Source organism: Platalea leucorodia (assembly GCF_965183815.1).
Source record: "Platalea leucorodia genome assembly, chromosome: 1".
In the NCBI taxonomy this organism is placed as follows: domain Eukaryota; kingdom Metazoa; phylum Chordata; class Aves; order Pelecaniformes; family Threskiornithidae; genus Platalea; species Platalea leucorodia.
In genome coordinates, this window is record NC_138823.1 from 12,904,001 (window position 1) to 12,927,620 (window position 23,620).

The 23,620-nt window shown below is 43.4% G+C and overlaps 1 protein-coding gene across 4 annotated transcripts in view; it reads left to right on the forward strand.

Annotated features, from left to right (window-relative positions):
• The first annotated feature begins 7,334 nt into the window (after positions 1-7,334).
• Positions 7,335-23,620, forward strand: part of TMEM65 (transmembrane protein 65) — a 35,132-nt gene continuing 18,846 nt past the window's right edge. For 3 of the 4 annotated variants that reach the window (XM_082326122.1, XM_082326123.1, XM_082326125.1), the window contains exons 1-2: positions 7,335-7,791; positions 15,517-15,597. In XM_082326122.1, coding sequence (XP_082182248.1) covers positions 7,437-7,791; positions 15,517-15,597 — 436 coding nt within the window. In that variant the 5' untranslated portion in view covers positions 7,335-7,436. The remainder of the gene's footprint in view (positions 7,792-15,516; positions 15,598-23,620) is intronic. The other variant, XM_082326124.1, reaches the window with a different exon arrangement.

Here is a 23,620-nt window from a genome sequence, read left to right on the forward strand (position 1 = left end):
GTGACTTTTAAAATGGAATTTTTAAAATTAGTTGAGGCTATGAAATTTCACAATTATAGAGAGGGCCCATCACATTGTCATGGTATATAATCATATTTGCTTTTGTATAACAAGGCAGCTTCAAGCAGCAACTTATTTATCAATAAAAGAGTGAATGGAGATGATTGATTGAAAATCTTGTACTGGGGACCTCAATACAAGGTATTTAACCTGCCACGGTTACTAAAGGAAGCTATGGGAAGATGAAGTCACAGCATGCTTTCCCGACAAACCACGAGGAACAGGGAAGAAGGATTTTCAAATACATACCCATCCCCACGAGAGCAAAATTAATGATCATATCCACTATGATTTCAATGATGAAAAGTGGTAAAAAGGAATTACAGGAAAGGCAAGGAATTAAAGGAAAGTAGAAGGGAAAATGCAGCAGCCGTTTTTTCTAAAGATTTACTGAAAGATGTTGTATTACACTGTTGACCTTCTTCAAGGAGCTAAGGAGGCATACCAGTTTCTACAAGAATCTATCTATGCTAGGCATTGGGTAGAATAACTTTTACTTTAGATCTGGACATTATTTCATTTAGGTCTTTCTTTTGCTCCACATTTTCTGCAATTGCTGCTCTGACACTCAAACAGCAATTTCACAAAGCGAAGCAAGGAAAAGCCCCTGTTCCTCTAAGGAAAACACACCACGACAGGGGAGTTTGTGGCACAGCTTGAAGGAACCTGTCTGTCTTCATTCCTGTCGAGAAGAGTTAGTACGAATAGCCTGAAAGGGAGTGTTATCTAAAGAGGGAGTGACCATGCTGAAATCCTGGGGAAGGCATTTGGATACTGCATGGTTGTGGACTTGTATATAAGGTATGAACTTCAGACTTACAGGCAGCCTCTCCAGAGGCCTAAATCTAAAACATACATATGTTGAAGAGAAGGAAGGTAGGACTGAGCAAACAATTTTTTTAGAGTGGATGATAGGTTGCTTAAGGATGAGCTTAGTTCTTGTTGGAGAGAGGAGAAAGGGTTGAATTTTGGAGCTGGAGGACTTCAGCAGGGGATCAGCAAGGAGCAACAATGGACTAGTGAAAGCCTCCAAAAAGCAGGCGTAGGCCCATTTCAAGTAATAGACTGGGAACAGCCAGGCGGAGTATTTTAACAGGACAACATGGGTGGAAGACTCATAGAGGAGAAAGTGAGAAAGTAAGAGAAAGAAAGCAACCGATGAAGAGGAAAAACAGAAGACAGAGAACCTGTGATGTAAAACTGCCTGAAAACCTCTGGTGAGAGGTAACAAACAGAATCACAGAATCATAGAATGGTTTGGGTTGGAAGGGACCTTAAAGATCATCTGGTTCCAACCCGCCTGCCATGGGCAGGGACACCTTCCACTAGACCAGGTTGCTCAAGCCCCCATCCAATCTGGCCTTGAACACTTCCAGGGATGGGACATCCACAGCTTCTCTGGGCAACCTCCTCCAGTGCCTCACCACCCTCACAGTGAAGATTTCTTCCTTATATCTCATCTAAATCCACCCTCCTTCAGTTTAGAGCCATTACCCCTTGTCCTGTCACTACGTGCCCTCGTAAAAAGTCCCTCTCCAGCCTTCTTGTAAGCCCCTTCAAGTACTGAAAGGCTGCAGTGAGGTCTCCCTGGAGCCTCCTCTTCTCCAGGCTGAACAGCCCCAACTCTCTCAGCCTCTCCTCATAGGAGAGGTGCTCCAGCCCTCTGATCATCTTCATGGCCCTCCTCTGGACCCGCTCCAATAGGTCCATGTCCTTCTTATGTTGGGGGCCCCACAAAGGCCCCACATAACCCCAACAAGGGGTCCATCACCCCTTTCACCGAGCGTGTAAATAGGCTGAACAACGGCTTGGGCTGCCCTATCGGTGGTATTTATCTCTTATCTTCTGTCACTAACTAGTGTTGTTCAATAGAGGTAAACAGGATCAAGGGGCAACAGAGTTAATGCTGACGGAAATGTTTTATATAGCATAAGGGAACGGCTGCTTCAGTCACAGCAAAAAATTATCAAGGTGGGGTCACTATAGGTCATCTCATCCATTTTACACCGCAAAGTGGTGAATGTCTCCAAGGTCCCAATCCAGCTGCTTCCTAATGCTTTCAGAGCTTTATCTTTTTTCCATGCTTCAAAGGAAAGGTAATGGTGCAATATCCTCTGCACGATCTGCTACCCCAGCGCTTAGGGGCCGCACGCAGGTGCTGGGCAAAGGTGCTTTTCAGCATCTGTATGTTCACCTGACCTCAGAGCTGTGCAGGAGCGGCTCAGTCCTCACAGCAGGTCTGTCACTCTAGTTCACGCTCGGCATTTTTATATACCCAAAAATGACTGTTACAAACCTGAAAGTGTGTTCAGGTGCCCCCTGATGAGAGTATAGGTGCTCCCCAATGATAGTCTCACTGATGTGGGAGACCCTCTGTACACTGGAAATTCCCAAAGACAATTTTAGACCACTGAGTCCTTTTCCTGAGAAACATATAATAGAAAACAGCTAAGTGGGCCCAATAAATGTAAGCTCTATATACTGCTTTTCGTTGACATTCCCTACTCTTTATTGGAATACTTCTTTCATACCTTTCCCCTAATACACTTTAATGCAGTTCACTTACTGGAACAGTTCAGCCCTCTCACCTTGCCCAATTTATTAACAAAATATTTTTTTTTTAACTCAAAGGATGTACTGATCTTTTGTTTTTCAAGTGGAACACAAATATTGGAGGACAAAGGACAAAATTTTCCATCGTGTTTAGTGTGAAAAACTCCAGGCAGGACTCATTTGAAGAAATGCTGTGCCCATTTATATATTATAAATGTGGGAGGAATTATAGTAAACACCTACTTTCAGCTCTTCTAAGTTAAATGAAGAGCTAAGAGCTTGTCTAAGCTAAGGCTTCACTTAATTATTATATGAAACAGATCCCATCTTTTAGAAAATTAACCTTTAGAGAGTTGTTCCAGTTGTCTGCCTAGTTTCACTTCAAGACTTGCCATACATCGATATACATTGATGCGTGTGACTGTAATGTGTAATTTTATTGTGTGCTGAAAATGTTGTTTTATAAAGCAAGTTACTTAGAGACTATGTTTATGTCAAACCCATAAACTTCCAGTTAATAAAGTGAATAAATTGATCTTTGGAGTCTCTTACTAAGAAGCATTTTTCCAAACCTTTAATAATTCTCCCAACAGTTTTTTGAGCTATGTGCAATTTATCTCACACAGAGGACACTGTAGCTGAATACAATATTCTAAAAGCATTTACTCTGAAAGACAGAAAAAGTGTAATTTCTCATCCTGTATTTGATAACCCCATGTTTATATACCCAAAAACCATACTATCCCTTTCAGGCATAGTGTTCCAGAGGGAGCTTACTTCAGTGATTGTCTGCCATCATCCTCAGCTTTGTTTAAACCACGCGATGTGCCTGTCTGCTTCCTGAATGTTAAAACCATGGAATAATTTACATGAACAACATGAGGACCAGAAAAGGCCTTGACCCTGTGTAAGCACTGCCCAGCAATAAGTAAAACATCCCTGTGTTATCAACACTGTTTCCAGCACAAATCCAAAGCACAGCCCCATACTAGCTACTGTGAAGAAAATTAACTCTGTCCCAGCCAAAGCCAGTACAGACTCCTAAGCCAAAAATTGTCTTGAAATCATTTATAAGTGTTTATCAATATAATAATGTGTGTGATTGCACAAAACTGTACAAGGAGGGAAACGGTGATGGTCGGAAAGATCCTCCGTTCGCAATTGATCTCGTACAACTTCCCAAGATTACTGTTACTTCTTCTTTTATTGCTAAATGACAAGATCTTACTCATTTTTGTACTATTTCAATAAGTAATGATATTTTAAGCTCCCAATCTTGTCTTACATTCATATTTTAGGCTGTAGATAGGATTTCTAATTTTAGCAAGTGGCCAATATATTTCAGGGCTCCTTTTTTAAGTGAGTATCGTGTTGCGTTCTCTGTGGATCCCTCCATCTGCCAGCACACAGACAATTGTAGGATCAGACCCTGGCTGGCCTAGCAGGACCAGGAGAGCCAAAAAGAAGAGTCGCCTTCAGAAATGTGAGGCAGAAAAAAAGTAGCTCGTCCATGCCTCTCTGGAGCTATTTATTTGCAAATTTCCTAGAAATTTTGACCTGCCTAAATATAGTACTTTTAACTGGTAAATCACAGACTGTGCACAATTGCAATTTATGGTATGAAACATTTACCAACCTTTAAATCTTGGTCTTGCCTTAGCTCACAATACTTACCTCTGCACTGGGCAGAGAAATCATGTTACTCCCTTAATAGAAAATTCCTTCATGAATCATATTCTCTTACTTCACCACATAAAAATCTAATTATTAAATGCACACCCAGTATTTATATAGGATGAGGGCTGCCTAATATTTCCCGCCAGTCTCCACAGAAAGACTTGTTTCTCAGCTCCGCAGTCCTTAGGCGGCCTTGCAGAAATTCTGTTAAACATGGTTGGCACTTTTCTGCTGATTTCTACTTAAGCATTTTTCTAGCTTTTAGGGCTGAACATTGCCAAATTTTCTGTGTAGTATTTTAAACAATTTCCTCCTGTTTCTGTCAGTTGGTGTAGAAACCAGCTGTATTAGTTTGGTCACTCATAAAACAAATCATGTTAGGAGAAAATTAACCGATCAGCAAGAAAACAAGAAAATAAAGGGAAACTTCTGCATTTTTCAGAACATGGTGAGAAATATGCATTTCAGCAGGTTCACAAGCTCTGCTGGAGTGTCAGGGACTAATGAAAGTTACTCTACACCACCTGCTGAATCGAGTTAAATAGGAAATCTGATTAATTAAAGTGTCAGTTTAGCCAATGGCCTCAATTTAACTTTTTCATAAAATAAAAGTTCCAACAAAGAATTATGGAAAAAGCCTATTCAGTTATCTAGTTCATTTCCTGTCACTGCAGAATAGTCCCTCCGAAGACATTTTTATTCCAATTTGTTCCATGCAGTTTTAAAGGCTTGGAAAGGCGTAAGCCACAGATGCTGCCCACAGAGGAATTTACAGTCTGCTAAACCCTGATCTCTATCTTGACATACAAGTAATGACTTTATTTTCATAATGGTATTATATCATGTCTACTTAAATAATGCCCTTGCACCTCTCTATATGGTTGATATTCCTACATAGCAAATACCTAAAGGCAATGTTAGAAACTCCCGTCGCTGTCATTGATTTCATATCCATTTCATCAGAGATCCGCACTGGCAGAGGGTCCTGTCTATAAGGAAATCCTTTAGAGACTGGCACGATAGACTGCCAGCCCCTCCGGACAAAGAAACTCCTTCAGTGACTGAAAACACCTGCAATGTTTTGAGTACTGTCAAAACACCCCAGGAATAATCCAAATGCGATCACCTTTTGCAACAGATGTACAGCATGGCTGGCGTGGGCTGCGCTGGTGGGAAAGATAGGAAGTCTCCTTTCTTGCCAGGTACCAGTGTTCCTTCTTTGCTCTCTCTTTGTAGTCTGGTGCAATCAAGCTGTGTGAATATAAAATCAAAGACAACATAAACAATCAGAAATATGTCAAATTGAAGTATTAAAGGTTTGGCATCTGGAAAGCTTGTTTTTTCCTTATTTTTCAGATGACATTTTTTCAGGTGCTGGGCAATCCCATTGCATGTCCTGCATTTCTGCGTGGAAGCATCCATTTTTATTGAAAAAGCTATCTGATTAAGAAAACTTTAACAGCATCTTTGAACACTTTTATGAACTCTGTTGTTAGAGTTCTCTGGAAAAGAAAACTATTACTGACTGCCACGTTGCCCCTGCAGAGTAGCAGAAGATACCATTTTTTTTCAACAAAATGCCTGGGAAGATAAGAACAGTTCTGAGCATCATCAAAGGCTTAGTGGCTCTGGATCAGGAGTAAGCACTGGAAGAGTGAGTTACAGAACTGTAACAAATCCCATCTCAAAGGCAGGATCTACTAGCTGCATGGCGAAAATGCATTTAACTGGAAATAGTAGCTGACACCCATCCATCTCCACTATTTCTCTAACAGGGTGAAAACTGTAACATCATATATCCAGGCCTTTATGACTTACTTTCTATATTTCTGCGCTCACTTTTTTCTCCCTCTCTACAGTACACATACTACATGTAAATATCCATAATACTGAACGCATACCCTAGGTGAGACACCTCCGTTCATCATGAGATCTTTGTCTTTATACCGTGCGTTAACTCTGCAGCAGTGCAACTGAAGAGAAAATGTGGTTTTTTATGTAAAGAAGAAGTTAAAGTTAAAACTTTCTGCTTGCTTTCCTGCAAGAAGGCAGCAGACCCCCCTGCCAAGGCAACCACCTGGATGGACATCCCCGCTCCAGAAGCCTGCTGCCTTTGGTATTAAAAGAGCTAGACATATATCAATAAATTTGAGTGCCTCCGGAGGTCGCTTACCTTAGTATTAAATGGGCTGGGCATATAATAAGGGAGTCCCTTGTGGTTATTTAGCTTCTTTGCAGTCTAATTACAAAATCTAATACTTTTTGAATACAGTGTTTTGAAAAAGCAGAGCCTGGATTAAGCCCTAGGATGGCGTATGTACTGGCGAAGCGATCAGACCGAGCAGCAAACACTTTAAATGTGGTGTTAAAACATCTGCCATTTTTTCAAGATGTAAACTGTGTCCTAGAAGTGTATTTTTAAAAAAAAATAACAATCCTTAGTGGTTCAAACACAACGCCAGCTCATTAATTAAAAAGGATACAAATGCTATATGCAGCTCAAGTGTACTAAACCAAACCCAGGATGTTGCCACACCGCCATGCTCTAAGGCAAGGGCCTGGAAAACGGGGAAGACAAGCAAAACCTTCTTTCCATTCCTCCGGTAGGATGCGGGAGACCGGCGCGGGCTGGGGACACCTTTTTGTGGCCGCGAAGAAGCCCTGGGTGCTGACAGGGTTTAATCGCGGAGAGAATACTACGAGTTTGGGAGGGAGCTTCGCCACACGAGCTCCCCCTCAGGGGCGAGGGCGGTTGGGCCCGGGCCTGAGGCGGCGGCGGGCGGCGACGCGGCCTCCGTCGCCCCCTCAGGGCGCCCTGGGCGCCCTGAGGGGGCGACGGAGGCCGCGTCGCCGCCCGCCGCCGCCCTGCTGCCGCGCCTGCGCGGAGCCGCCCACCGCCGGCCGCCCTCCGCCCCGCCCTGCCGCCGGCTGGGGGCCATGGGAGGCAGCGGCTGAGGCGGCCCGAGCGGCGCGGAGCGGAGTGCGGGGCGGGGCGCGGCGCGGCGCCGCCGCCGGCGGGAGCGGCTGCGGGGCGGTGACTGGGTGCGGTATTCCCCGGCCCGGTGAAGCAGCCGCGGGAGCGCGGCCCCGGGCACTCCGCGGCGGGCGTTTCTGGCGGCCCCAGCGCCGCGCCCTTCCCCTGCCCCATGTCGGCGTGGCTCGGCCGGGCGGCGCTGCTGCTGCTGGGGCGGCCGGGGGGCCCCGCCGTTGCCGCCGCCGCCGCCGCGCCCTCCTCCTGCCTGGGCTCGCTGCGTGGCCCACCGCGCTGCTGCTGCCGCCGCCGCCTGAGCAGCCTGGGAGGCGGCGCCGAGGGGCTGCTCCTCCCGCGGGGGTCGCCGCCGCCGCCCGGGCGGGCGCTGGGTACCCACCCCAAGAAGGAGCCGATGGAGGCGCTGAACACGGCGCAGGGAGCCCGCGACTTCATCTACAGCCTGCACTCCACCGAGCGGAGCTGCCTGCTGCGGGAGCTGCACCGCTTCGAGTCCATCGCCATCGCCCAAGGTGAGCGGCGGCTCCCTCCGGCCCCGGCCCCGGCCGCGGCCCGGCGGCCCCGAGGGCCGGCGCCCGCCGCCTCCCTCCCCGCCCGGGGCCGCGCCGGGGCGGGCGGGCGGGGAGCCGCCCCGCGGGGGTGGGGGGGGCCGAGCCGGTGCGGGGACGGAGCCCCCGAAGTTTGGCGTTGGCTGCGGCGGGTCCTGCCCGCTTCGCCCGAGCGACTCCTTCGGGCGGCCGAGCCGGTGGGAAACTCCAGCAGGACAAGGCATCGAGAGGTGTACGCCGGTGCGTTTTCGTGTAATCGGGTATAAATCAAATACACAGCCCGAAATTTAGTTTCCAGAAGCATCTGCAGCACCTTCGGAACTTAAAACGACCCAGCCTGCCGAGTCCCCGGTGCGTTGGTCGTTTCCCGAGGAGTTTCGGAGGGGTGCGGGTGGCCGTTTTTTGGAATGGGAGTAGGAAAGTGTCTCTCACAAAATCCTCTTGACACTGGTGCGGCAGTAAATTGGTTTCAGACCTCTTAAGAGGCGCTGGGCTGCTGCTGCGCCGGGAGCTCATTCATGAATTGGGCTGCCCCGCACGGCGAGCTGCCCGCTGGCTGGCGTGGCTTAAGCGTCGGCTCTTGTGCGGGGAGGTGTGTATGGGCTGGGGAGGTTTATGGGTTTATCTCTGAAAATGCTGTGTGCTATGGGGCTATGCAACACCAATTAAAATAATCCACAGTGATTTCTTTTTTTTTTTTTTCTCTGATCCAAGTGTTCTTGCCAACTTGACACTTTTGCTTAAACAAATCAAAAACCTGACAAAACCAAATCCTCTTAATTACAACCTCAGTGCTTCTGGTTCAGATGCTTAGCTGTAATCTGCGATCCCTGTTGCAGCGAAGATGATAGCAGGTACTTAGGAGATCAGCGTGCATTTGATCTAGGCCTCTTTGTGACTTTGATAGTGGCGTGCCCTTGGAAAGGGCATTTCTGTGCCTTGTGGCTCTTCTGTACACGTCTGGAAGAAATCTTGTGGTGGGCAGAGAACAGGTCCAGGGGTCAGCCATAGAAATGCTGCTGTTGTGAAGGGACAGACCCTTTTCAGGTACCTCTTTGGTTTTGTTTATAACACGCTCGCATACAAACACTAGTGTTTCTAGTCAGAGCCAGAGTAGTTCACTTAAATGGTTCATTTTAGGAGCAGCGCTGCTGTTTTGCAGAGTGTGAATCGGTTGTGTCTGTTTTCCAACATCGTGGGAAGTATGCTTTGAGCTGTAAGTTGATGCTAACTTTTGAATACTAACAACTAATACTCTTCCTAAATAAATCCTTCTCAGCTTCTGAAGGGTTTTTGCGGTGAGGTTTTTGTGTGAGTTTCTATCTATCTCCGCAGTTGTTGCTCAGGTGAAACTGGCTTGCTCGCGGTCCTGTGTACCTGGAGGATCATGTAGTGGGTATCAAGAATGAGACTTTAAACTGCATTTCAGTGTAATGTCTCAAGGTTTATATAGAGATAATTCAACAGATGGTCCTATTTAATATCTTGTTGCTCAGTTGCTGTTAGCTATAGTATGAAAGTCTGTTTCTATAAAATACTGTGCCTTTCTGATGATTCAGGATTTAGAAGGCAGAATAACAAAAGCATTAGTTTGAGTTTAGAGACTTTACTGCATGGGACCTTACTAGTAAACTGCAAATTTATTCCACTAGTGGAAACTGCAGTTCACTTGTGCCTGAAACTGTGAGCATTAATCTCAGCAGAGAGATCGTTTCAGCAAAACCTCAGTTGTGGGCTTCATAGTCTGACAGGTAAGGGCTGTACAAAGTGTTGTAATGCCATCAGACTTCGGTCCTTGGAGTCGGATTCTTGATCTGCCCATCAAGTACCTTGATAAGACTTTTTTGAAAATAACCTTTTCCTTTAGCCAGCTCCATTCATGTTTGGTTTTTTTTTTAATCAGACTGCAGCATGATAACAGCTGTCAGCTTTTAACTCTGAGAAATTATATTTCTTCATATGTTCTGGAAGAAGAAAAATCATAACCAAGAAGGGCTTCTAGTAAGTCTGTTGAATAAAAATTAGAGGAAAAAAAAATCTTAAAACTACAGTGTGTACCTTGTGTACCTGATATTCTAGAGAACTAAAATCACGCGAACAAGAGAGGAAACAGGGCAAAGAAATCATTCAATGCTGGTAAAATAGATGCTCTGCTTTCAATAGGTGCACCCACCGTAGCACTGGATCCTCTTTCGTGTGCGCGTGTGCGAGCTGCTCCGGGCTGAGGAAGGGAAGGGTAATGCCAGCAGTCCCGGGGGGGATGGATTGCCCATAGCTGCTCTCTGTAGAGGGTTGATATTGACGGAATTCAGATTTTACGTGAAGAAAGGCAGTGAACGTAGAGCCAGGGTCTTGAGGAGTGTCGGATGTCTATCATCGCTCTCAACACCAAGGAGTGCCAGAAGAAGGCAAAGTGAATAGAAGGGCTGCGCTGGAAAGAAAATGATATGATTTGTGGGCTAGATGTTGATATTCTGTACTTCACGTGCTTTATTATAGTTAGATAATATTTTGTATGTTTGCTCTTTCCTGCTGTTGAAATGACAACTGTATAGCAGTGATCTAACGAGGTACACGGGTTGTGATTGCGAAAGCAGATGAGGGGCGAGAGGTATTTGTGCCCTGCTTTCCAAGTACTTTCTCCAGTCTGCTAGTGTCACCTTTGATTTCTGCAGCTGATGAATTCAATCAAGATACAGTGGTTTTGGAGATGTTGGGTTTCCTCTCGACCTTCTCATGCAGTGGCAGCATGCTGTAGCTCCCAGCAGCTGATTCTTTAGTTGAGATCTCTAATTTTACTCTTGTGTTGATTTCTAATGAAAGTGATCCAAATGCAGCCTTCAAGTCCACTTGTCTACCTGCTGAGTAAATTCCCGTGTCCTGTTTTGACTCTGGAAAATCGGTCTCTCCTTGATCATGAAATGCCTGTGCAGTTTTACCACTGTGCTTAAGCTTGTTTCGTGCCTGTGATCTTTTCATACTTCTATATGGAAAGGGAGGTCTTAGTCCGTACCCTTCTTAACACAGTCCTTATTGGGTTAAGTTTTGACCTTCTTCCTTCACTACCTCTTCTGTGCCCTAACAGACCCCATATCAGCTAGGGGAAGCTGTCAGCAATATGGGGAGACCTGGGCACATCAAGAACCAAATGAGGCCTGTTCCTCAGCCCATTCCCAGGCCTACCACCAGAAGGACGCAGTTCCATCAACTAATTGCCCTAGCGCGAAATATGACAGGACACACTATCTGTGGCCTCCGCTAATGGCAGAGGGTACAGGGAAACCCATCCTTTGCTGCGGCTGCTACGCTGAAGGACGGTCCTCAGGTAGGTGAGTCGTAGCCATACGTTTATGTCTGGACACTTAGAGCTTCCAGATGCCGAGCACTAGCAGTCGTTTTAAACAGTTTAACTTCTGGAAAGCTGTTGAAACTTGATGCTATTAATAAACACTGAGATTCTTCTGTTTGTTTTAGTGCTTCAGTCAGAAGACAGAGCTCTATCTGTGAGCTTGTGATAAAGGATGGCTGCGAAGCTGTGCTTGCTTCCTTGGGAGCCCAAGTTGAAATAATAGATGGGGTTTGCATAGGAGAAGCTGGGGGGAAGGCTATGAAACTGAATCTTGATGGAATTGTTCTCAGAAGATATTTTGAGAACTGTCCTGTTTTAGACTATAATCTGTATTTTGCTAACTGTCTTAAAGTCAAAACATCACTAAGTTGCTCTTTTTGAAGAAAGCTGCAAGACCTTCCCACTGGGTTTAGTTTTCCTTCTTCATTAAGTCTTTCTCTTTCCTTCCCTTTTTTTTTTTCCCTTTCCAATCTTGGAAAGGTGTGTAAGGTCTCACATTTTCCCAAGAAGAGGTTTGAAACAGTTTTTAAATTTCAGCTTGTTTCTTGTAAGCATGTCAGCCGCACCAGATGGAGATGATGCATGTGGACTTGAATACAAATATTGTGTTTTTCTTTCTCATAGTTACAGAAACACTGAAGTAGCAAGTAGGCCAATTCATTTTAAGTGTAATAGTTCTGCTTTCCTGTTTGTGGAAGTGGTGTCCCATAATGAAGTCTTAGTTTTGTTGGCAACAGACAGTCAAATCCTCCTTCATGTTGCTCATTTCTTGCGTGGGGGAGATGAAAGTATAAAAATCTTACTGGCAATGTGGAGAATGATTTAATGCCTCTGACCTTCTATAGCAGTTTTCCATTATAGAAGAGTGGTATGAGAAAGGAGATATAACTTCTTTCTTAAGGGGCTCATATTCAGGTTTTCTACCTTTTCGTTTCCAGCTATGGTATGAAATGATTCATGAAAGCACTTCTAAGCAGTGCAGCAAACTCAGTAACAAGGAGGAAAAAGACAAAAGGGTTTGACTTGCTTAGATAAGAAATATTAAACTTAGTATGTCTCCTGCATCTTTATTTCTTCTAAGGGTACTGTTGTTCTTATCTGTGCTGGGTTAAAATATCCTTGAGCCCAGATGTAACCATTTTCCATTAATAATACTAACATGATGGCTATCTAGGGCCTCTTGGAAATCTCAGGTCTTGGTAGTGAGAGAATCCATTAGTTTTCCCATATTTTGTTGCAAAGATGGTAAAACAATTCCTGTTTTCCCATCTTTCTGTGCATATACATAAAACAGATATACAATATATATCTTTCTGTATATATAATATATTAAAATGTATATCTCTTTAATATATAATGTATGTACATTGACCACAACTCCTTGAAAGCACCGTTGCATTTTATATTTTAAATGGAAAGCTTCTGTGATGTTATCACTTAACAGAAGGCCTTCTGAAGTGTAATTGCTTGTTTTGCTGCCTGTTGAGGTTGTGTATTAACTGGAAAACATGCAAAAACCTGGTAGCAATGCAGTCTTGACAGCTAGTTTTGTTGGTTTAATTTGCAGGTCTTGGAGAATGCAGTCTCTAGCTGGATCCTCTTTGAAGGCACTGGTGTGTCATACCATAAATGGTTTAATAAATAATCTGATCAAACTGGTGCATTCTGACAGAGAAATATTCATCATTTCAAGTTGCTGCATCTTTGCTTTAAAAAAAAAAGTTAATGCTGCAGGTAAAGGGCACCACCTCCATGCGTTCAGTAGGGCTGACAGCTGGGGCAAGATCTTTTTGCGGGAATTTGCAAGCTTTTAGCCATTGTCGGGTGAAATCTTACATTGGTGTCAGAAGAAATATCTCTGGTTTATGATCTGGTGTTAAATTTATGAACTCTTCAGTTTAGTGGAATAGCTTAGGGAGGTGTTAGAGCCTAGATGCCCCTGCTTCCACAACTTTAAAAAGAAAAGTTAATTCATAGGACTGCAGATGTCATCAAAGACAAACAGATTTCACTGAGGTTTTTAGACACTCCAAGTGTGATCTCCTATGGAAAAGATTCCTTTTGTTGCAGGAGTCAGACTCTTCTTGCTAATACAAACAAACCAGTTCACCTGCTGTGATGGTTTAGGTACCATTCAGGTAGAACTGAATCTGTGTTAATGCAACAAAGCATGATTCGATCCTTCTGGAATTACTGGTCTTGTTTAAAGAGTGATTTCACAGTGGAAGCATGAGGTTTCTTGGGAGGACACCCAGCCCGCTGAGCAGGGAGGAGAAGGAACTGGTTTGCTTTGGCAGGTGCGACGGCACCTGGTGGGGACGGTTCTTTCTCCCTCTCTCCTCTCCAGGCCCAGCGTACACAGGTGAACTCTGAGCTGTGCGTGGAGAAAGTTCATCTGCCTCTCTCTTGCTGTGACCTAAGTCAAGAAATTGTTTTTGAACTCTAGTGTTTGATTGCTATTCTAGGGAAAGGTCTTCTAGCAGACTGCTGGCAAGTGTCTAATTCGCAAGTCTGAAGTGCCCCATCAAGCTGGTAAAATGATGAACTCTTACCGGCCTGCCTGCGTGCAGTCTCTTTGTGTTCTTACACAATCACAGCATACACCAGGACTGTTGCAAATCTCACTGCCGAGTCAAAAATACTCAGTGATGAAAGGGATATTGCGTTTCAGAACACATACTACTGCTCTGCTTCTGAAACTTTTTTTTTTTCTTTCCAAAATCATTGAGCCCTCTCGTGATGGCAGAGTGCAGAAGGAAGAGCGCTACACAGACTCACTGATCATTTTCTTTAAAATCTACAGATGGAACTGTTCTGTTTTTAAATGGTGGTCATCTATGTAATGCCAAGTATTTTATTACCTGTGATAAGGTTAACTATTATAAAAGGCTTTGAACCCTATGTATTAGTTAATACTGATATTAAATCCTGGCCATTTACTTGAAATTGATACCATTTTGCCAGGACGGGAAAAAGAAAAAGGAACAAGGAATAGGAGTTATATGTTTTTCTAGTTGCTCTGATGCTATTTTTCTTAAGCCTTGGTGAAGAGAGGGAGAAATCATAAGCTGCATTCAGCCCCTTAGCTATCATGTGCCTCTATATCTGGAATACTCGATGCATGAACCCGCTGTGGCTTTCCCAGGCCTCGCTGTTGAAGAGCAGGGCTCTGCCTTCTGCCCTCTTCAGGGAGCTGGGACGGAGCCCGGCCGGGGGAAGCTGGGTTCTCACTCTGCTGGCAGCTCACGGTGGTTACGTAGGTGTTGTGGCCAGGGATGAGGCTGGTTGGTCAAGTGAACCCTGCAGCTACTCTCCAGTAACAGGCAGAGGTGGGAATTCCACCCCCTTTTTATCCCTAGATTGGATTCTCACTTATTATGAAATTTAACTAAATTTTTTTTCAGATTCTCTTTTCTTACATCCTGTCTCAAGAATATGGATGCCCGTTATGCTGACAAAGTGCGTGGGAAGGTCTGGGTGCTGCATGGGGGTGCCTTAGTTAAGAGATTTAATGGTATGCCCCATTCCCCAAGAAACCTTCCAAAAGTGAAAGTGTAGTTTTAAAAAAACAAACAAACAAAACCCACGACCAAATCACAAAACTCCAAAGCAAAAAAAACATAGCCTGAACAAAACCTCACCTTGAAAATGTACTCTTGGGCAGTAGAAAATCAGTTTTCATTGTTCATTCTAGCACTTCCCGTGCTGCATTAGTCACTCAGACATTGCATGTCTTTATTGCAATGCTCCTTCATGTTTAAGCTTTGTTTCAACTGGATGCGTATGATTTATTTGGACTTCCTTTTTTAGGTTACAATGAGACTGCAAATATAGGTAGCTTGGGGAAGTTGAATTTTTTCATCGTGTCATCTCGATACATGCGTCGTATTGGAAACGTTAACTACATAGAAAAATTTTCATAAAATTTAGCTTTGAATATATTTGGTAATATTCTTTCTGCTTTAAAGGCCATTTGTGAGGCTTATTCTATTCGTCCTAATATAGATGGTACGTTGGGAAAGGGCCGTGCATATATTACTTGAGTATTAGAAGGTTTTGCTCTTGTGGTTTGGTTTTCTTCCATATTCTGAAATTTTACTTGCGCATATAACTTAAAGCGAGTTCTAGTCTGAGTTCTCTGCTTAAATGCAGAAACTTTGCCATATGTCTTTGCAGAGGAGAGCCTGCAAACATTCAAGTGGAATTGGTACGAGACCTAGAGAAATCCAGTTGTCTTGGTGGTTATAAAGGCTCTTTCCTTGCTGGTGGTTACTCCAGTGTTGGTTGAAAGATTTTAAATAATGACTTACTGCTGTCTTGCTTTTGAAAACTCCTTGTAGCATCCAGATATCCTAAACCACTGGTACCACTTGAGAAGCCAGCGAAGGAGGTAGTATCACCAGAGGCGACCAGTACTTTTGGTACAGTAAAAAAAACAAACCAACAAACCAAGCAAAAAAGTGTGTTTGCTAAGACGTGGCATTGCATAAGGCCAGCAGGCTGCTGGTTTGACACTTTCTGCTTGCTTGTTTTGATGCAGTTGGCATGTATTGCTACAAGAAATAAAAGGACACAGGTTTTGTTTATTTATATTAATATAAAGCCTTCAGTCTCAAGAATTTCAGTGATACCTGTAATACTTTGTGGACTTACTCTTAATGTGACCAAAGAAGTGTTTCGAGTCCTGATCTTGCAGAAACTCTCCTGAGCTATACCATAGTTTCTAGGTAATACTCGACCAGAGATCTCAGACTGTGAAACAGCTTCATTTACATGAAGAAGCTCAGTGTCATCTGCCTTATGCCTTTGCCTAGGAAAGCGTTGTGCATTATATTACATGGTCCAAATATAATGCAGAAATAATACTACTGTTAAAAAAAAAAAAAAATCATTATTTAGTTAGCTGCCTTTGCCCTTCCCTGCAGCTAATGTTTTAGAAAAAGTAAAATAGAAGATTGTTCCAATGAAAAATTGTTTTCCATCTTCTGCATGTGCTTAAGCATGTGTTGTGTGCAAAATAGTTGTCATGCACGAGCATTTTGTAAATCATGAGTTTAAAAAAAAAAATCTAAACCTTGAGCCGTTGTTCTTCAACTCTGTGTCTTATGTAAAATAATACATTTCATACTTATCAGGAGACACTTTCCTTATAGCTGTCGTGTCTGGTAGGAGGGGTGCTTTTGATTTAGGTCTTTTTAGGAAAGATCACTTGAAATGCAACTTTTACTTATAATGCAACTTAAACCTTTCAGAGTGATAGATTAGAAACACTTAGATCTCCATGTACTAGGCGTGAATGAAACAGATTGTATTTATTCTGTGAACACAGAGGTACTGTTTCAGTGTGTAATCAAAATGAAAAGAAAATGAAGTCTACGAGTTGCTCTAAGAAAGAAATTATTTAACGCTTACTCATTCAACTGAAAACTCCTAGCTTTAGTTGGCCTTATTTATTATTTAATCAATCCAAATACGGAGCTACAGAGGCAGCTGGTGTCTCCAGCAGAAAATCTTTCTTAAAAAGAAAAAGTAAATGGAAAAATGAGGTAAGTATATCAGGCAAACAGAGTACTTGGGAAGCTGCCTTGGATCTCTGGTGCTGTTTGTTTATTTCTTTTTTTCTGGTAAAGAAGTTTCTCGGGCTGGGGAAAGCTGGCCTTGCGTGTGTGAGCTGTCTGGTGCCCCCTCCCCTCTTTCTTTCTCCTTAAATGAGCATGGTGTTATTTCAGAAACCTGAAAGCATGCGTTCTTGTTTCCGTTTGGTTGCTGTGTGTGAGAACTTCCTTTAACATCGCATCTGCCCCTTGGAATGTTTGGGATGTGACTAACCCGTGCCTGAAATGAAACCCTTGCTTCCTCTGAAACATGGGGAGCTTTTTAAGGCAAAGCCCACAAAATACTGTTCTTAACCCAGCAGAGTCCATATTTCATTCAAAACTACAGGATATGATATCAGCTGTGTTTTCTAGTATTCATTTACTTTGGATTGTTAGATATTTGTATGTTAATTATTAATAAAATATCCAGCCTAGCAGCCATAATACATACTGATACTTGCTAGACTTTTTTTGCTGCATCATTTGCTGATTTCCATTTGTATGTGATGGGCTCATCATGTTCATTGCTTTTTTGGGTATTCTTTGAGTTTTTTTTAACTTAATTTTGACAAACCGACATGGCAAATTCCAACAGGTAATTTTTTTTTTTTTAACTTACACATTTCTCTCTAGATAATAAAAAGAGCAAAGAGGAACATATTTGAAGACTACCATGTTATTTGTTTGGAGATGGGGCATATTCTGTGGCAGCTCTCCTATTGCGTTAAAGCAGACATAAGGAGCAAGTGGCTTGTTTTATTTTCTCCTAATGCTTGTACCCAGGGATAAAACCTTTTCTCAACCCACTCGCTCAATACTTTGTAGCTTTTAGGATGTCGGATAGGAGCATAGGCATTTCCAGAATTAAAACTTGCCTTACCGTATGGCAGTGATCCTGGTGAAAGGCTCCTGCATGACCTGGGGGAAGGACAAAGCCTTGAAAAATCTTTTTCATTTCAAAAAGTATGGGAAAGTTCGAGAGAAAAAGGCTTCTGCAGTGAGGCCAACTTGAACTAAACGGAGCCAGAGACATGGGCCTCAGCGGTGGCCCGGGCTTTGGTTCTCAAAGCTCACTTCTCGGAGACAGTCTGGGACCTGTCGGCTGGACACCAGCAGTTCTTTCAGAACTTCTGGGAAGCCTTCAGGCAGGGTTAGAAGGAGACACAGGACACGGTATGTGATTCTTGTCCATGCCGCGGGCAGAGGTCTGTCTGCTTCACGATGTGTTGATGTATGTAAAGCTGTATCGCCACAAAGCTCTGGTATTTTCTTCAGCTCCAAATGCTTGCTGTGAACCAACAGGTAATTGTTGCATTTTGACCTGCTGCATTTTTCTTTTAGACATCATCAGTTTCTGGTTATTGTACTGTAAAAATAGCTTTTTCGTTCATGGCTTTCGGTTATTTGCTCTTGATAGCTTTTGGCTCTATGCAGTGATCCATCCCTTACTGCTGGCCAGTTCACTATAACTCATCTTACACTAAGAATGTGGATCATCAGTCTCCATGAGGATATTATCCCATCTTTCATGGCAATCTGAATGGGTAGAAATTGTATTTTATTGGCTTTATTGGGTTTCACGGAAGACTGGAGAGAAATATGCATGGAACAAACTGATTTCTTTAGTCAGCTGCTCTTTTAAATACCATCAGCTTGTATTTTCGGATTGTAAATAGCCTTTCAATCCAGCTGTTTCTCTGCTTCATTAAGTCCTGGCAATGGGCTGATTTTTACAAAGCACAAGTAAAGATGTGATATTACAAATGTAAAATTAACTGTTTTGTTCAAGGTGAAGAGATGTAAGAATTGCCAGCTGGATGCACAGCCATCTTGCCTAATAAATAAAGATTTTTGCTAGAGAGAAGAGATGGGAGAGCAGCTTGAAATCCCCCCCCCCCCCCCCCCCATCAATTTTCCTATTACCTATTTTATATTATTTCATGAAGTAAAGTAAATAAAGCAAAGTAAATAGGTAGCTGCAAAAGTGGCAGTGGTGTTATAATCAGCCTGGTGACCTTTTCATCTTGAAAATGTCAGACAGACTTCTTGTGATTCTGTCTCCCTCTCCCTTGTGATTCTGTCTCCCTCTCCCTGAACAGCAGGAACGTAACAAAAGTGTGTGTTTGTGGTTGTGATACAGCACAAATGGCCCGTGTCGGAGATGACTGGTTCCAGTGGGAAATATGTGACTTGTTGTTTACTCGTTTGTTGGATCTGGTTTATCAGAAAAAGTCTTTGGATTTGTAGTGTTTTTGCTATTGGTTTACTTCTCTGCGTTGCATGTTAGGAACCTATCGTATCAGCCTTGTTTCCAGATGCTGCTTATTTCAGTTTTTGCAGTTGGAGACTAATATGGCTGAGTTTTACTGCGACTTATGTCTGACCTTGTGTAAAAACTCAGTTAAAAAAAGAAAAGCTTACTTTAATTAGTCTTTCCCAGCCATGGAGGAAAAACATCCAGATGGCTTCCCCACTGTGGTATGAGAGCATGCACAGATGAGCTGTGGACGAGCTGATGCGTAGTAGATGTGACTTGTCTGTATGGTGCAGATTTACTGTTGGCTTCACCCAGGCTGTGCAAAGGGAGCGTCCCATTCTCATCCCTCCTACCCCAAAAACCTCTGGGTGTGCCAGTCCTGTTTCTGCTTTCCATGCTAGGACTGCTGCTCCTCTGGGCCTGGCTGTGCACCTGGCACAAGCGCTAGGATAAAGGAGGGATTTTGGGAACAGCAAGAAAAGTATTGAATCACCCCTTGCAGCAGCAACGTGACTTTAGATCACTTCAAGGTGCGGTGTTGTATTTGACCGAAGGTTCTGCCTTTCCTGTTTTCTCATGGGAGGTGCCACGAGGGTTTGTGTGCCTCGGGTGGGAGTTTGTTCTGGGATCCTTCTGTGTCACTAACAGCACATTTGGTGACTTCCACTAGTAAGCAATACCGTTTCGATCTCCCAGGTTACTTTTTTAGTATTGTCAGGTACTTGCCATTATATTGGAGCATTTTTGACCTCAAAATTCGTCTTGTGACTAGGTAGGGAACTGTCTCTCTTCCTCTGGCTTTGTATCCAGGATTATTCCTCCTGGGATCAGTGGCTGCCCCCCTGTATCACACAGCACTTTGCTTCAGCACTGCAAAAGGCATCCTCGGCCTGAATCCATCCCCTTCCTCGCTGCTGGAGAAGAGGCTGTGTAAACATTGCCCAGATTTTGGAGAAGCAGCTGAGAATGAGGCGGGGAAGGATGCTGGAATGCACACGGAGATCAGTCCCCATCACACAGCATGAAAAAGCTGTAGGGGCGCAAATTTAATTAAGGTCTCCAGTAAATACTGGTGTTACAGGTATGTCACTGATGCAGGCAATACACTAGTGCCTCAGCGTGCTTTCCACTGCTGAGGGGAAAAGTGTTAAATAGCTTAGATTCCATATTTCCTCCCATGTAGAAAACAAAACAGGCTTATGTGTGCAGAAAACCTTGGATTCAGCTGTGGGTTTGTGTTTGTAATTTAATAATTCTCAAGCTGATTAGCAGAACTGGAGGTGGAGCATGTAATTTCAGTGCTCACAGGAATCTACGTGCTCACAGTTGAAACTGTGACAAACGAACAGGTCAAAAAAACTATCAGTAGAAAAGGGAAAATGTGCAAAGTTGAAAAACAAAGACCGCGCTAAGTGGCGGAACCCAGTCTTTCATAAACTGGCTTTGGGTAGTTTCACGGGAAGATAAAGCAACACTGGGATTAAATAAAGGGATGGTCGGCTGTGTGGTACTTCACAGAGCAGAGGTCCCGAAGCAGCTTTAGAGGGAGTGTGTGCCCAGCTGTGACTTGCGGTGGTGCGGCGTGGGCTGAAGCTGCCTTAGCCCTGCAGTTGGAAGCTGCAGAGATGCACTTGCAGCTGAGCTGGTTAATCCTCCCGAGGGAAGGCTGGTGCTTACCAAAGGCTGCCGAAACACTGACGGGGGAAGAATTTTCCTTTTTTGTTTTGCGGAATGAAGACAATTGCTTGAAAGAGTTAAAAGTTAAATTAGAACTGTTTACTTCTAGGAAGAGTATAGCCCACTAGTCTTTGTTGTCTTCTGCTTCTCCTTATTTATATGACTTTATTTACAAAATCAACAATCTTAGTAGTTTCGGATCATTTTCATGATCAGAGTCATTTTTTTTTTTTTAGTAGAACTTGAAATTCACATGCAGAATAAATTACTAACTAATGCAACTGCATAACAACCCAGCAGATACTCCGTATTCTTCTAACATAAAAGCCAAAGGAAAACATTGGGAGTTAAAGTTCCACGTAAAATGTATTTTATCTATTTTTACATTATATCATATAACATTCATTCCTTCAGCCGTTTGCCAAAGATAGCTGACGTTGCAGCTTGACTTTGACTGTGCAGAGTGTCAGATGTTGAAGTCTGACTAGTTTCACACATGCAGCCAGAGGCTTTGCTAAATTATGTGGGGAAGGGAAAAGGAAAGGTACCCAAGGGATGAATCTACTGCGCTGCCTCTAGCAGGAGGTTAAGAGTTAAGAATAGCTTCATTGCTACTCTATTCTGTATTCACTAGGTGTTTATATAGAGAGGTACAAATTATCTGAGTGTAATTTATGGCTGGAACTTAAATTGTCAGTGGTTTCTTATGGTGTTCTTTTTTGCTGACAGGTATGAATAGTTTCTTAAGGACTTCAGGTGAGCTCACATTTTTGTCTTGACTGCCCCAATGCAGTGGAAAATTAGGAGTGTAATTACACTTAATGTGAGTCTTTAACGAAATGTTTGAACATCATTCAATTCATCTGTCCACTCTGTCTCTCTTGTTCTGGGTAGCTGTCTTAATTCTGAGACAGATGAAAAACAATAAACTCTATATGCATTTAAAATTATTTCAGAGAGAAGCTTATTTCTGCAGTCTTACTTGCTTCCAAGGTTATCCTCAGGCGGGGTATGAAACTTTCTGCTTAAGAAAAGGCTGATACTTAGTGGTAGGTGATGTAATAGCAGTTTTTCTTCAGCTTTCTGTAAAGATCATGGTAGAGTTCTCTTAAAGGGAAAAAAAAAATCCCACCAAACCCATCAAATATACCAGTTTCCCTCCTGGTGTTACTGCACTGCCGTAACTGCCTGCGCATGGTGTTGCCTGTTGGCAGGGTTGTTGCTGAGTACAGGTGCTGCTGGTACCAGTGGCTGTGGGAAGCACTGCTGTTGCCAGCCTTGGATTTGCTCTTACAGTAAGCATTGCTGTGCATCTCTCTTGATACTAACCAAGTCACTTTTCCTCATTTCAAGACCCTTGGGTATTGCAGAAGGCAAAAGCTCACGCTCTGTGCCTGAGAATGGCACTATAAACAGCAAATGTACTGGAAAAAGCCAGCGAGTATAGTGTGGACCTTGTCCGCTGCTGCTGCTACGAGGCAGAAGCACTCCATCTTATGAATACACTGTGTTTCATGCTGGGGCAGTGAGGAGGGAGCGTCCCTGTTCCCCCGGGTGCTGCAAAGGCTGTCGTCAGTCAGCTTCGTCCTCCAAGGGGGTATGCTGCTGGCTGCGAGCACAGGATCACGCCCCTGGGCTTGGCAACCAATGCTGCTCCCCCTTCTTCATAAACTACCTTTTATTTTTTTTTTTTAACCGCCCCCCTTCTTTCTTGGGGAAACAAGTGTGGTTTCGGGCAGGTGGGAGAAGGGCATAAGGGAGGGGAGGGGTGAGAATAAATAAAATACTCTCAACTTTTCAGATTTTTTTTTTTAAGAGGAGGGCCTGGGGGAACATTGTTAAATAAATATTATAATTATTTATATACCTCCCTAGATATTTCATGAGCAGTAATATGTAGGCATCAGTGATGTCTAATGCTTTTCTATTTAAAGGTGGTGAAAGCCCTCTACTAGATCAGATCTCTTTGGTTGTGCACAGACCTCCGATAACTCTTGTTAACAAATCTTTTGTGGTGTCCCACAGAATTGCTTTGCTTATCCTCTTACATGAAGCTGCTACGGAGAACAGCCAGAAAGCTCGTCTCACGCCCTGATAATACATAGATACTGTGATCTTATTTGTTTCCAGTTCAGTGCTGTTGCTGAGCTGCTGCTCTGCTCAGCTGCAAACGGGTGAAATGATTGATAGATCCTTACCTTGAACCAGAGAGGCCCAAGAAAAATCAGTGCTGACAGAAGTGCCAACACCTCATCTTACTGAAACACAGTTAGATGAGCATTTGTGGATGAGCTTAATTCTACTCTAATGTTAGTCTGAAGTACTTACCTGTTTTTTTCCACAGCTAGTGGGGAGGGTGTTAATAATCCCAGGGGAAGATTCATTCATCCAAAGACAGAAGAGCTTGCTATGCCTTTAGGAGATGTCCCTCCTCTAGCTCCTGGGAGCTCGTTGCAGTCCCCGAGCGTTGACATGGAGAGGGTGAGGAAGGAAAGAAGAGCCAACCTCCATTTGGGATGATGGGTATTACTTTGTTTTTTTGAGGCAGAAATTTTTGACTCTGTGGATGGCTCACTCCAGTCAGGGAATTGCTACAGCCAGCTTATTTCTTGACAGCGCTCAAATACTTTTTTTTTTTTTGTTATTGTTAAATAATATATAACCATTCACTTCTGGAATGCACAGATCAGAATACGACGTTATTGTTCCCGTTCACTCTCCTATCAATGTTATCATGTTTCTGGCATTTTTATGCAACCACTTCAGCTGTTTTTATGACATTTTCCATTTCTCTCTGAAGGAGACAGCTCAAACTCCGTATTTCCATCCTTACCCTCTATCTCTATTACAAACTGCAAGTCCTTTCTGTGTTGTTGTCATTTTAGCTGATTAACTGTCTTGAATCTTGAGGCA